The 15,543-nt window shown below is 45.1% G+C and overlaps 2 protein-coding genes across 2 annotated transcripts; both read left to right on the top strand.

Moving 5' to 3' along the window:
• Window positions 1-6,425: 6,425 nt before the first annotated feature.
• DACRYDRAFT_50281 (uncharacterized protein) lies at window positions 6,426-7,154 on the top strand (the record flags this gene model as incomplete). Its single annotated transcript, XM_040774983.1, has 1 exon — window positions 6,426-7,154. A coding segment is annotated over one exon (729 nt), but the record flags the coding sequence as incomplete, so codon positions are not given.
• A 268-nt stretch (window positions 7,155-7,422) lies between these two features.
• DACRYDRAFT_50682 (uncharacterized protein) lies at window positions 7,423-7,983 on the top strand (the record flags this gene model as incomplete). The annotated part of the gene is made up of 2 exons (XM_040775003.1): window positions 7,423-7,538; window positions 7,584-7,983. The coding sequence occupies 2 exons, from the start codon at window positions 7,423-7,425 to the stop codon at window positions 7,981-7,983; spliced, it is 516 nt and encodes a 171-aa protein (XP_040630195.1).
• Window positions 7,984-15,543: the final 7,560 nt, after the last annotated feature.

The raw sequence follows: 15,543 nt of genomic DNA, 5'->3' as shown, positions 1-15,543 counted from the left end.
GGAGGGTCCAACTGAGAACAATCTTTCAGCAAGGATGTGGCAATATTGCTTGATACAGGGAGGGCAATCATTCCTCTAATGCATGCTCAATGTCAGTGCAGCATATATCAGTTCCCCCTCCACACACCGGACATCTCTAAGTACTTCTTGACATGGTCCACCATGTCATCAATTCTCCTCTGGTCCATGTTGCTCAGCAAATCCTGAGTTATTAGCACCATTAGATGGATCAGTAAGAACCCCTCACTGTGGTGCTCATGATAGTATCAGATGATTTCTGTCCTGGCAACCAGTTTAAGTCTGAGGTAGAATGATTTCTGTCCTGGCAACCAGTTTAAGTCTCAGGTAGCTCGACATGGTCAAGGTGAAAGAAACTGCTGGCAGTCTGTATATGTTGGTGGACCCTACTGTGTCATGCAAACACGAGGACTCCTTGTTTGCATGCTGCAATTTATGTACATGTATATATATATATAATATTATTAATAGAGCATTGTACATCTTCTATCTGCTAATCTCCAGATCTTCACTGATGCAACACCAATATATCTCATTTGGACACTTCTTGATGCTAGAAATCATCTCTTGCCATGTTGCAACACAGTCTGCAAAGGCATTGTGTTTGTGTGGATAGCACCAGGCATGCTTGACATCTGGGTTAAAGACAACACAAACATTCAACTGAGCATGCAGTCATAACACTCAAAACATGGCTGACCCCCAAATGCTTGCCATGCAGAATAGCCAGGTTTGCTGCATTGCAGGGAGACAGCTTCCCATGCAGTATCCCCTACCCAACATCTTGGACAACTTACTGGAGGCATTTCATGTGTACTTTTATGAGGAAGGCACTGATATTGTGATATGGTCGACTCTTGACACTGCTGTCACAGGGTAAACCAATCTGATCCACAAAGATGTTATTTAACAAGTCCTCTAATCATAGTGTGCATGTTTAGCATTTGTTCTGATATTCCACAGCTGACCTTGTGGAATATAGTCCATATCCCATGACATGTTTACTCAATGCAAGTGTCTGGGATAATTCCCACATCCTCTGTCACTAATCAATAAATGCAGTCCAGAGCAAATGGTCACTATGACATTGACATGAAATGCTCCATGTAATATGTTTTAAAAACAGATAGCCACATCTTTGTAGTAAGCATATGCATTAGTCTCTATTGCTAAAAGCCTGTACCTGGACCACATGACCAAGGGTCATATATGTCAGGAAAGCATCATGACCTGGATGCAAATCAACATGACTTACCTGAATACTACCATGTATGTCTCCCTCAAGAGAGGTATGTGTGAAGCCCTGTTAGCAAATTGACCTATCCCCAGTCATTTTGTGCAAGTTCTCAGTATTGGAGAAGAAAATGACCCCAGTTTCAGATCCCAGCAGTATTTGTACATTTGCTCATCTCAACTCAAAACATCACACAATAGGTTGGAGATCAGTGATGGATTTGCTAGCATTCCCATCATGCTGACCACCAACTTGAACAATCTCATCTCCAAGAAGAAAATTGCACCACTATCTATTATCAAGATCAGCAAACATGTTCACTGCAAAGTTTTGGGAATATGGTAAGCATATCATATACTGGTCTTCCTTTGTGGCCTGCACTCACCTCATCGAGGGTAGCATGGTTATCATTAGCTCAATCAGCTTCATAGGTTCAGCCAGTCCCATTTGGAGTATTCCTGTGCCTCTGGACATTATGGAGGACTCAGATGAGGTGCTTTCAGCATCTATTGCTTGCATGGAATGTGGCAATCTTCTTGAAGGCCCTGACAGTAGCACATTATTGCTCTGCCCCTCAAGCCACTCATGTTGATCTATAGCAGTCAAAGGTGTCTATTTGCATTCCACTCACCCCTTCTCTCAATGGTTGCTCCCAATCCTCAAGTGAACTTGCATCTTCTGAGTCATCTGCACTGGAGCCCAAAGTGGGAGTTATCCTATCCCAGCTGGACAACATCACTGTCCATGGGGTGTGCCACCAGATCAATACTTTTGCTGATGAGGACACACATGTTAAAGCAGCAAGCATGGAGAACATGAGCAATGGGCAGAAGAAGTAGGCACTTATTCCGTGGGCATTCATATTACATTACCTACATGATCATACACTGAATCTTTCACAATTAGTACAATTCCCATGTTATCATTATTGTCCACCAACTGCACATATATGAATGTGATCAGGCACAGTCATACTTGTGAAAAGGCTGGCACAGTGATGGCAGTGCTTATGTGATGACAGCACCCTGACCAGCATCTGAGTTGTATCTATCCTGCAACACTCTCTGGTGTGCAATGTCCTTTACTATGGGATCTAAGGCATTCCCCTGTCTTCTTCAACCACTGCTGATACCAGATGTCCAGAGAGCAATCCATCAGCAGGAGCATCCCCCCTTTGCACTGACACCTGGCCCTGGCAGCATCAAACACTCTCAGTTGAGCCCAAATCAACAGCATGCACTCATGCATTCACAGCATCTTGGAGGAACCCTTTGTCCAAATGGTGGACAAAAGCATTCTGTTTCATCTCCATCTCAAGGCAGATCTATAGGCCCTGACTCTCCTGAGTCCTCACATGCCCATGGATTTGGGCACACTGGCGGCATATGGTGCTGCCAGTTCCATAATCATTTGGAAGCAATGGTCAATAGTTTCCTGAGTGGGGCTGACAACTTGGTAGCATGTGCATCTTCTATATCACCATATGTGGATGTAAATTTACCATGTTATAGCATTGTTTCTCAGGGAGGCATCTGAGAGTCTGTATATCATAGGGGCCACTCGTTTGGTACCATCCCAACACAAGTCTATTTGCATATGCAATCATCTCCACATGCTTGAGCCTGGATCCACTTGTCCTGAGCATCCTCCTTCATCAGGAGATGCATGCAATAAGTCACAGATGCTTGACGCCCCCCTGTACAACTCACTGACAATGGACTGCCTCCCAGGCCTTGGGACCTACTGAAGATCCCAGGAACAAGAACATTCCAAATGGCCAATGGCTCACATGTTCCTCTCCCCAGTTACGGTGTCTATCACTTTACTGTGGCCAAAAAAAATCCCATCAACCTCCACTCATCAACCCAACAGTCTTGGCCAGATCGCCCTCCTCATTATATTCTGCTCAAGGCCAGCAATGCTCTCTTGCACAATGATTTCAATTTCTGGCTGGGTGCTTGTGCCTTTGTACTTAATGCTTGAACAGACATCAATTTGGGCAGCCATTGTCTGTGGCAGCATCTGCCAAAAATACTGAAGCAGCAGAAGCATGTGCTTGTCAGGATCACTCATTACATCCCCCTACCGGGTTGTCATGACCACCCATACCAATGGTCCACCATGTCGCAGTGGGCCATAAACATTGGAATGTGGGACAGGACACTTTGCTTCAAAGATTTGGCACCAGGTAAGAATTTTGAGGGGACCAGATAGTATCCATCTAATATCAGTTGAGATCAGGCTGAACTGAGCAATCCCCCAATGGTGCAGTGTACAAATGGGGTGATGTTCCTTGTGTCAGACATTGTCAAACTATATACCATGGATTTTACAGTATCTTGCAAGTTGGCCATTCCAGATACCCCATTGTGGTGGCCTTGGCAAGAGATCGTCAGATGCTACAAGTATGTTGACAAGGATGAAGATCCTTTTTTGCCTGCCTACCAAATTGCTGAAGATCAATGACATGATCATGGCAGTCAAACTGACATGCGCAGAGCGAAGACAATCAGACAGAGGCCAGTGAGTGGATTTTGTGGGAGGAGGAGGATCTTGATGAAGGTGTACCTGATGGTAGCTGATGAGTGCCATATGAACTTCATCAGTTGACACCAAACATCAAGGGCAACAGACACATGTGGTGGGCGAATCTCCATGCATGCCACATGCTTGGAGATTCACATTACAGGAATGATTACAAAGACAGATGTTCCAAGAAGAAGGTTAAATGTAGATGTTATAGCTAGTGTATGTGACAAGCCAAGTGTGTCTCTTTTGTTACACCCACATCATCTCCTGTCAGTACACTACCCCTGTCCCACTGATGCTGTATCAGGCAACTGCCTTCAATATGGACTCCTGCACATGTCAGCTCATGTAATGGCAATGTGTTGTCACATTGTATTTACTTCAGTTTGTATGGACTGCACTGTGAAATAGATTGTTTGGGAGGCCTGAGGTGCAGGATGATCAACATGAGCACAAGGGATACTCTGATTATTGTACCTGCCTTGACCTCTTGCTGCTTTCCTTGAGCATTTAGAGAACCCCTTGTGTGAAGCATTTCGCTTCTTGGAGCCTTTCCAAAGGGGACATGGGCTCTCCTGTGCTCCAACAGAGAGTATCTGCATTTCTACAATAATAATTGAATGAGCACACCAACATTATATGTTCAAGAGATGCATATGCTCACCATGAGCAGCTCCATGAAGGACATTTCTTCAGGGTCCAATAAGGAAACTGTGGACAGGAGATGTCCAGGCTTTACTCTGGCTGTTGGCCATTCTATTTCCAACTGCCCAATCTTGTGTTCTAACATGCAACATGTCAGGATCTGCCAGGTGCAGGGAAGAACAAGTACCATGCAGGTGTCACAAAAAGGTGCATAAGACAACTGATATCTCCAAACAATTCCAAGCAGGATCTAGCAGCAGAAGAAAGGGGCACTGAAGAGTGGGCAAGACTCTGGCAGTGGCATCATGTGGAGAGTTTGGAACTAGAAAATCAGGAATCAGTACAGTAACATTGTGTTTGAGACAAGACACAAACCAGTGGTTTTCACAAAGTCCACCCATGGATGATGAATATCAGTATTGAATTGCAAATGGAAGTCAGAGAAGCAAAGCCCATTAGGTGTCCGGCCAGTATCAACACTGCAGAGTGTTCAACCATTGAACACTTGCATGCTATGGCTACTCACAGTGTTGCTGTTCTTGCCCCACTCATGTCAACCCCTCCAGCTAAAGTAAAGAACACCCACCCAGTGTGTGCATGCAGGGCTTTTTGAATGGTGGCAATGGTATTGAATATTGTGTCTGGTGCCCTAGCTCATGAATTTAAATTGAGGTTATTGAGTGATAAGGTCAACATACCCTCAAGTACCCTGAACAGCAGTGTTTGACTGTTTCATCTGTTCCCTCCGGCGTTCTGCACAATCCTGATATTCTCTGCATTGCTCTTCTGACAGTTTGTTATCCCAATACATCTTCAAGAACTCAGGTCACACTTGGAAGATGGTTTTACTGGCATTCATGGTGTGTTTGGTGAGTCGATCAGAGAAGTTGGGAATGTTGGTCACCATTAGTTCACATGCTTGGTTGACAAGTGGTGCATGTCTCGCATGAGGGACAGGCAACTTCTGTAGGGGATCAGCAGTGTGCACTTGATTATTCTTCAAGAAGATGTAGATTTGCTTGAAGCAATGATGTCAATGTGCATATCAGTTAATGAGAGACAGAGTACACATACCTGGTCAATGGAATCGACCTCTCTCTTTGGGACATAATCAGGGAAATCAGCCTGGAACACAGTTGCAATACTGTGGGCAATTTTTTTGCCTTGATGTTTATCAGCATGAGCTCCAAAAGCAGGCAAGCGTTCCAAAAGCCATTGCCTGTGCTCATCCTTGAAGTGCACCAGGTGTCAACCAGGTGGTGATTGTTGTCCAAGTCTGCAGAGAAAATCTGGGCATTTTATAGAGCTATTGGTGTGCAGATTGCAAGGAAGAAGCATTGAGACCTGGGAGTGACATAGGAAAGAGTATGAACACTGAGAATATTAATATGTGTGAGGTTAAAATGAGTGTCAGCCCCTTAGTGTTTATGTAACTGATGATTATGGCAGTTGTGTAGGGGCAATGTGGAGAGAACCAAGGGTCCTAAGTGGCAGGAAAAGTGTTGGGCTTTTCATGTGGCATCCTGCTGACTGCCTTTTTTGGTGCCAGTATCTCACTCAAGCAGCATCAATTTATGGCAGGATAGGAAGGCACTCTGGAGCAAGGATACCTCTACATTGGTTCCCATCCTTGTTGCCTGCAGTGTGGAACATAAGTGACTAACATGAGTCCAAGGAAGCACAAGAATCCTGATATTCTTATCATCAACAATCCTGCTTCTCCTTGTAACCACATCTTTGGATGATCTGCGAACTCTAAGAACATTCCCATTGGCATGTTCTTAGAGTTGGAGTGTCCCGCACCTCCTCTCATTGAAGCTAAGATCCAGAAGGAGCCAGTTAAAGTGGGTGAAACAGAGGTATGAAGTCTGTAGCACTTTGACGGTCTTCCTAACAATGTGTACAGGTGTATTCTGACTTTATATCAAAGTTTGAAGCAAGATGATCAATCATTACTGAAGAACTGGTTCGGAACTATGCAGGAACAACAAACTCTGCTTGCACATGGTGTGGTCAGCCCATGCAACTCACAATGAGATGCAGGGACTGTTTTCAAGCCCCCCCTCTGTGTGTTTCATGTCAAGTAACTTCTCATGTGCACAATCCATTTCATTGGACAGAAGTATGGCAAGGCAAATTCTATGCTTGCCAGTCACTATGTGACTTGGGCCTCCTCATTTGTCTAGGGCACAACAGTGTGGCCTGTCCTGCATCATTGAGGCCACCCTCCACACTGTTTGTGGTGATCCATGCCAATGGCATCCACAACATGTTACTAGGATTCTGTCAATGCCCCAGAGGACCAAATCACTACATTCAGCTACTTTGTGCAAACCTTTTCCCTGTGACATTCGACAACCCAAAGATGGCTTTCAGCTATACTGTCATGAAGGATTTTCATTTACACATGCTCTGCTCGAAGAAATCTGCATATGACTACTATGCAAAACTTGTAAGGCAAACTAGTGACATTGTCCTGGCCTCCACCAATGATCATTATCAAGAGCTGCTCCATGCAAGCCAGATATGGATGGACCTCAAGGCATCCCAGTGCTGTGGGGAAGCACATGATGTCAACAACAATCTTCCTCCATTTGCAGCTAGTCGAATTTGCAGTCCACTATGTCCAGCATGCCCACAGCTCAGTATTAATATCTCCAAGGAAGAATTGGCACAAGCTGACCTGGACAAACTGTGCATACTATCTGAATCCCTCTTTTGGATGTGAGCATCTAAGTCAGTAACAGACACCTTGTTGCACTGTATCTTGGTGGAGATGGGAACTTCACCCTTTTGGCAAAGAAGAAAAATGTTGACACCAAAGATGTGGGTCTGCTGCATGGTTGAGGATTTTTCCCAGACCAGGCACATTTCAGCAACTACATCCAGACCCACAAAGACATGAAGTTGGTAAGTGGATCTACTGGGATGGATTGGTTGAGAATTTTGCTGAGTCCAGTATTTAGGCTCAAACTTGCAGTGGGTTCAAAACATCCATGCTATTCCAGGGGAATGTTGGTTACCACTCTTCCAGTGTGTACTCCTGGAGTTGCTTATGCCACAGCTTATACAGACTGGGTGGGATGGTGGATTTGCAGGTTGGGGAAGGTGTGTCCATTTCTCAACGCATCTCATATACTATCCTGACATGGACAAGGTTCTCGAATGTCAATTACACATTTGCAGGGGCTATTGCAGGGGCCGAGGCCTTGCCAGTCATATATCTGTCATATGACTTGGCATGCATGTGGTCTCCTAAGTGGAAAGAAAGGATGAAATTGCATTTTCCTCACCTGGTGCTGCTCTGGGATCATATCATGTTTGTCATGCCCAAAATGCATGAATATGCTCATTGCAAGCAGTGTCATTATCACTTCTCTCTCTTGTTCAAACTGGGAGCTGCTGGGGTGGATGGTGAGGGAGTTGAGAGAACTTGGGTGGAGCATAACCAACTTGGGGGCAGCACCAAGGAAATGAATCCTGGTCATTGTCTGGACTGCTTGGAAGTGCACTTTGTCAACTGGAATTGGAAGAAACAGCGAGATATGAGTGAGTAATTGAAAACTAACTTTTCTGCATAGGGTCTAACAATTGCAAGCAGTACCGTTCCTATGTCAAAGGATGATCTCTGCAAGGATCCATTTGCAACACTGCAAGGAATACTTTGACAATCTTACTGTTGCATTTGGTCATTGTATACACTGATGGAAGAAGCAACCAGAATACTTTGAGAGAAACAATGGGACATTCTTCAGCATTTACCAATTTCCAGATGAAGCAGGTGTGTTTAACCCATCTGTGATGGTGTCAAACACTAAAAGAATCTCAGTACCATCTCAAAGACACATGGCTGACCAGATGCCTGATGAAGAGCAAACAACCTTGGATTCTATCACTGCAGCAATAGGAAGGGCAGAGATGGGGGACTCTGTCTCATTCATCCAGCTTGGGATATCACTAGAGGAGTGTCTGTAAGCAGAATCTACATTAGACTTCCTTGTTGGGGTCTTGATCTATCCTAGGCTGGTTATCCAACAGACACTGAAAGAATTGAAGCATATGGGTGGGAACAATGCAGACAATACAGAAGCAGACCAGCTCTGGGCCAGTCTCCTGCCCCAGCTTCATGCATGGTGCATTCAACAACAATGTCAAATGCCAATGTTATTGGCAAATATATCAACAACTTCTGTAGAGAGTCTACCTGAGCTTGATGTAATCAGTCTACCATCAAACTTTGATTCACAAGCAAGAGCTGCAATGAACTTGGAACACCTTGCTCACATTGAAATGAGATTGAGGAAGGCACAGGCAGAACATGCAATTGGCCAGATGATCAAAGTGATGAAGTTGCAATACCTTTTTAGAGACAAGATCAGGATCAAAGCATCAGCAGTGGGGCTGAAGACCAGAGCACAACAGACCATGGTTCAGCATCATTTGGTGAAACACCATGCAAATTCCTATTGACATGCAAGGAACACCATGATTAGCCTAGGGCTATCAGCCTATGATCTGAGATACTGCTCACTGGAAGACTTTGATATTGAAACTCACCATTTCAATGCAAAGACAGGTACCATGTGGATATCACCTCACATCCAGTGGATACACAGGTTATGTTTGGGTCAGGGGCCTGTTTTGGCACACACAGAGGACAAATGGAGTGATGCTGATCAGTCCAAGCTCACATTCACTATGGTTGAACTGAGACATTCCGCCAGTGGATGGTGGCATGCTTATGCAGCCATACAATGGGGTCAAGAGGAAGTAGAACTCTTGGAAGTGGAGATGAAGTGGGCCACCTGCTTTTTCGAGTATTACAGTGCAGTCTGGGGTGCATCCATGATTGCCTGGTCCACCCACACAGAAAACCAGGGCTGATCAGCTTATGCTGCTAAGCAGGTGCATATCTTTTGCAAACTGGCAAAGTATGGATGGAAGAGTTTTTCTCTCTATCTAAACACTCAATCAGTTTCCAATTGAAGCACAATTGTTCCCTCAAGCAGCCCAGATGTTTCAGGCAATCCTGGTTGCCAGGACAGCATGCTTGCTCTCTGTGGACATCATTTTTGAACCTGATGTACACCCTCCCACTTACCAGGCTATTGACCTGGCTGCCAACCTGGGATCTTCATCCAATTGGAGGGCAAGGGGTTGTCAGGGTTATTCCCATTGTCTCCTGCAATAAACCTTTCCTTCTCACATGCCCGTTTTGATCACAAAGCACAGCCAAGTGTCAAAAGTGGTTCTTTGAACCTGCTCTCCATGTATCAGACATGGCCCCTGAATGGGCATGATCTCAGTTATCGCAGGTATTGCTGTTGTCCATGGGGAATTGAAAATTCTCATTGATGAACATCCCAGTGTCACTTGCTTTACATAGAAATGAGTATACCAAAGAAGAGCTGGGAAATTTGTCACATTAGCAACAGTGGCTCATTGGTGATTGACTTGGCAAGGTACCATGGAGTGTGCAAGGAGTCTGGAATGAGAATATCTCCTGGGAAACCCATCTTATGCATTGCATGGGTTGGTGAGTGGGTGCCCAAGCCCAGCTGAAGGAATGGCAGCTGATCGGACTACAAGTGCAATATGTGGGGATCAAGGGAACTGTGGGGGAGAAAAAAAGGGAACATACATAAGAAGGCCAGCAACATTTACCCAGTATCCTCAGCAGTTCAAGCAACCCTCGTCTGAAAATTGCACAGTGCACAATATCTGAAATGACAGCAGTCACACCTGTCCTGTTCAGAAGCCCTTGATCAGATGAGGTGTGCAGAGTCTGTGGGAGTGGTATACACCCCCAGATTATGATATTGTCAACGGCACAAAATAAAGGACATTCATTCCAGGCGGTGAGTTTGTGATACCTAAAGGGGAGGATGGGAAAGACTAATGCATTGCGATTCAGTGTGATGGCAAACAGGGTGGTATTTCCCACTAGTCCCATTGGCAGGCAGATATAGCTTGGTGTCATGTGATGTCCACCCCACCCATCTATACTGCGGCAACACCCAATATAGATCCAATGACAGTGTTGTTCCCAGTGCATGGCCTTGCAATTCACTGTTCAAATCTGGCTTGTCACAAGATGGGCAATCATCACTGTCCTTTCTTGGCATGCATCAATTGCTGCCCAGGCTGCAATCATCTGGGACATGATAAACTTCATTCCATTGTCTCATCCTCCCCATGTCCAATGTCTTCAGACAGCCATATGCCTTCCTCAACCTTGCCTCCTTCGTCACCACCATGGTCATTGCCTTTCAAGGGATGAAAGAACCAGGAAAGAGAATGCTGTGCCCACAAGAAAGAGGGATTAGATTTGAAGATGATGGTCAAAAGAGAGAGGCAGCCCTCCATGATTGATATGGAAGAGGAGGCAGAGGAAGGAGCTAAAGTTTTTTTTCTGGACCTCAGTGATGTTTGTCTCAGCTCAACTGTGACCATTATATTCATGAAGCTATGCTGTTCTTACCCCCTATTGAGTGGAGGGCCCTTGCAAGAGCAATTTCAGGCTGTTTGAGCATTTGGATCTCTGCCAGGAACTGGCTATCATGGAAGAAGAGAACATCAAATATTATATGGCTGATGCCTGGGTGTGGAATCATGTTGCATCCAATGATGTATTTGACCTCTCAGATGGATCAATTTTGCTGCTTCAAGCAGGGCAGAGTGTGGCCTGCTCATCCAGTGGTTTAGATATTGGTGTTGAATATGAGAGGATGGTGATGATCTTAGAGCAGGCCCAATCAGGGGCGGTGGTCTGTGGCCCCAAGAATGGCAAGGGTGAAGGTGAGGGGTAGCACCTATGTTTGAAGACAAACTGACTTCTGGGCAGTGCAGAATCCTGGGAAGAAAAGGGGTCACACATATGGGTGCCAGGTTGCAACAAACAAAAGGCATGGAACAGGTGGAGAGGGGACAGAGAAATCAACAGGGAAGCATGGTTTCATATTGAAAGTGAGGCAGTCTAAGATTTGCTGCAGGTGGAGGACCTTCTTCCACAGGTAGGAAGAAGAAGCAAGAACACTTCATTGTACCATTGAGGAATGGTAAATGTCGCAAGCATGAGGAGGGAAATGATGTTGGACCATGGAAAAAGAGAAGGATAGAAATGAGGTCAGATGTGGAAGTCATTGATTTGACAGACATCTAGTGGGGTGAAAGGATATGTTCTTGTGTGTTCTCATAAAATTTACAGGTGGAGGGAGGAATGTAATGATGCCAGGCCAGGTATTAATATTGGTCTGGTTAGTACATAGTTTGCACCAAAATACCATGACATAGTTAGGGTCAATTTATCATCAGCCAATAAAAGGATGGAAGTGTTGTGGGGTGGTGTTGAGCGGACTCAAAATTGAAACCAAGCAGCAATTGCTGTTGCAACACATCATCCTCTGCTCTGTTATCACTGCTGCCTCACAACATGCTGGATTAACTCGAATCCCCACAATGTCAGTCTCAAAGGAAAGCCAGATAAGGGAATGGTACATGGTATAAGGGTGAGCACAGTGGGTGGGCCTTTTTGGATAATGCTTAGTGATGGTGGCAAAGGAACCAGGGTTGAGAAGCATCATGACATGATAGAGTGTGCCAGTCAAGCTCCAGGAGCTGTTCAGCAAGGATGGAATGATGCTGCATTGCAAATGTAGTATGACACATCTTTGTGAGTCTAATTTGCTGAACAATGTTGAGGAATCACTGATTGAATGATAATTGCAGAGAAGGTTTTTAAGGGAGTGCATCATGTGACTTCACATCACCAAACAATCACCAAGGCATGCCCTACATGTGAACCCAGTATAGCAGTGCATTCAATGCCCTCATCATCGACTTGATGCATGGGTTGATGCATGAGGTTCAGGGATAGAGGAGAGATGCTGAGGAGAATGACAGCTTACAAATTGTTCAAAACAGGAGGTGTGAGGGGGAGACAGGCTACACACTGTGCTTTTTTCACTGGCATTTGGGATGCTAGGCATCCTAGTAAAGACAAGGACAGTGAAAGTTGAATAAGGTAAGTCACCATTTGTTGACATGGCACATCACGTGATTCATGTAAGGGACAAGGACTAACATTGTGTAGATGAGTGGCAGTGTGAGCATCCCTGGATATTGGTTCTGTAGACATGCCTGAATATGGGATCTCGATCTGCTGCTCACATGCCAAGTCCATCGCAACAACTGCAGAACATCAGTGGATAACCAAGGTAAGTCATTACTTGGTTATGTATAAGATGAACTAATGGGTAGCAGGAAAACACACCAAAAATGACCAACCCTGCTCCCACTCAGAACATCACCATCAACATCAGGCACTCTTTCCCCACGCCTCAACTGGTCATCCCTCAGATCCACATTCCCCTGATCAACTATGCATTGATCCAGCTGGAAACAGGCAACTATCAACATGGAATGCACCAAATTGTCCATATCTCAAGCCATCAACCATCTCAACCATGTTTGAGCTGACTATCTGACCTTTGCCACTCCGTTTTACTACCTGAGGGAATGTGAGGCACAAGATGGCATCAATCAAGCTTCTGAACATGTGGTGCAGGCTAGGGCAGTGGAGAGAGACATTGAGCAGCAGATTAGAGCTTTGAGAGGTGGTCCTTTGATGAGCCATGGTGTGTCTCTTGGTTTTCTGTGGATGGGGCAACATCTCTAACACTGTTGATAGGTACTTATGGTTATGGATACACTGCTAATTACCATGTCCCCAACTACCCACCTCCTCCTCCCACTTGGCCTCCTTCCCATTCGACATATCCCCCTCCTCCCCAGCATGACAACTCTCAGAACACTCTTGGCAGGAACATGATCCATATTGAGCAACACCAAAACACAAACAACTTCAACTGCATGGTGGAGATGAAGAAATGGCTGAACTTCCTGTCATTTGGAAAGTTGTGCAGAGTTCCTGTGTGAGAATGAGAAGAGGAGGGAGAAGTGGAGCATTTAGTTCGAATGGTTTGGGATGCACATTGGGGATGGAAATGTTTAATGGTACATTGATTATCACATCTAGCTAAGAACTGGCTATTTTAATTAATCTATAGTTACCCTAGTATGTCATATATCCATACACATGTTACCATGTCATTGTAGTTTCATCAATGAACCCATACTTGACTGAATGTAACACTGTGATGGTGGCCCCCATGTGTGCAATAAATGAGATTATCTGAAAAAATGGGTAAGCCCTTCACAAGATTATCCCAAAGCTGACAGTCTCAGAATGCCCAGGGATTATCCAGTTTGGCACTCTTAGAGCACCTAGGATGATCCAAGTTGACAGCAGTAACTGGCTCACTCATGCTGCACCATCTGTCTCAGCAGTACTGTGCCCCAGCTATGCATTTATGAACTGCCATAACAGACCTTTATGGTGAAGATGAGCCTCCATTAAACCTCTATTGGTTCGCATCACTGCATGGAATGGGTCAAGATGACACTGACTGTCATGCCCAGTCAGATTATCAAAACAGAAGAGCACTTTGAAGTACATTTGAGATTGACTTATATGTGGAGATGGGCTGGGCAACAGCTGCTTGCCACACCACAGCAGAGGAGGACTGGGTTGACATACCCCTGAAAGGGGACATACTGGGAGAAGGCAGGTTCCCCATGCTCCTCCCTGGACTGAGTATCACTACCATGCTGTTTGAATGAGCACATGATGAAAACAATTATCAACTTTGCACTGGCTGGCTTCATCCATGAACACATGGCCGTCTATGGAACACTATTGTGGCTATGCAGGGGTGCTAGCATGCATAGCATCCTTTGCCACTTGGTAATACTTCCATACACATGGCCAAGTCTATCTAGGGCCATCATTGGTACATAGCCAGGCCTCATTCTCCATAGTCTGTGTTCTCCTATATTGCCATATCCTCCTATTGCTTTACAATGTATCTATCAGAGTGAGCTCTTCTACTACTATGACTCTCTGGCCTGAGTGAATTCAAGTTGATGTACTGTCAAGCTGTCATCATGCCAGTGGGTGCTGTGAGGCTCATGTCGCAATGATGGCAGTGGTCACAATGTCATGTATGTTGACTGCTGGAAAAATGGATGTTTCATGCTTATTGCTCATGCAAAGACCAGATACAATGAATTATATATGTGGACATTAAGCATTGGATGGGCAAAGGATCTTATTTATGTGAACAACTTGCCAAGCAGCTTGAGAAGCATTGGTTTGGAACCATGAAGACCCCTCAGCATGAGGTTATGATGGATCATATTGAGTTAAGTGCACAGACAACACACACCTCAAATGCTCTTCTGCTCCTGTACGACCATCACAACTGTTCTTCTTGTACCACCACTCCTCAGAATTTTTCGATTGTCCTGCTTCAGATCAATTACTGCCTTTCCTATAATCTCTCCAATGCCCATAAAAGAGAAGAGCAATCCCTCAGAAGATGACAGTTTGCCCCCATCAAAAGAAGTCTGATACTGGACCACAGCATGCCCCCACGACTCTCACGATTGACCCAGCACTGAAGAGAACCCCACCACCTACCCTGCTATCATCAATATCCTCTTTTGACTTGCTGTATCAATGGACCAAGCTTGATCCAAGAATTTCAGATTCAGTGTATCCTAGAAAGAAGAAGGTACTGAGAAAGGATTTTGTTGTGCTTGCTGGTTGTTTGCTTAGTGTGTCCCCTATTGTGAGAATGGGGAACTGTTAGGGCAACACAGGCTGACTAAGTCTGCTCACCTGGGAGTGCCAAGAGTCTAAGCAGGCAACAAGGAAGTGGAGTAGACCTGATGACTAAGACCTATCTACAGTATAGGTACCTGTGGATGATCCTAAGAGACCAAGTCTGAAGAGACAGTCCCCAGGCAGAGTAGGCCTTATATTTATACCTCTGTGGTGGAACCTGCTAGAACATCTTGCTTACTCAGCCTAGTCAGGTGATCAGGTCATATGACCAAGGATGAGGTCATATGAGGTCATGCACAGCCATGCACAGCAGGTCACCTGACCATCCAATCCTTCCAGCAGGTTCCAGCACATGCCAAGGTATACCAGCTACTTCCATGTCATAAAGGCTTAGTCATGTCTCTTGACCAAGCAATGAGCTGGTGCCCTG

The sequence above is a fragment of the Dacryopinax primogenitus genome (genome assembly GCF_000292625.1).
Source record: "Dacryopinax primogenitus strain DJM-731 SS1 chromosome Unknown DACRYscaffold_6, whole genome shotgun sequence".
NCBI classification, from domain to species: Eukaryota; Fungi; Basidiomycota; class Dacrymycetes; order Dacrymycetales; family Dacrymycetaceae; genus Dacryopinax; species Dacryopinax primogenitus.
Note: the sequence above shows the minus strand (reverse complement) of the source record. Positions and strands in the feature narration are given on the sequence as shown.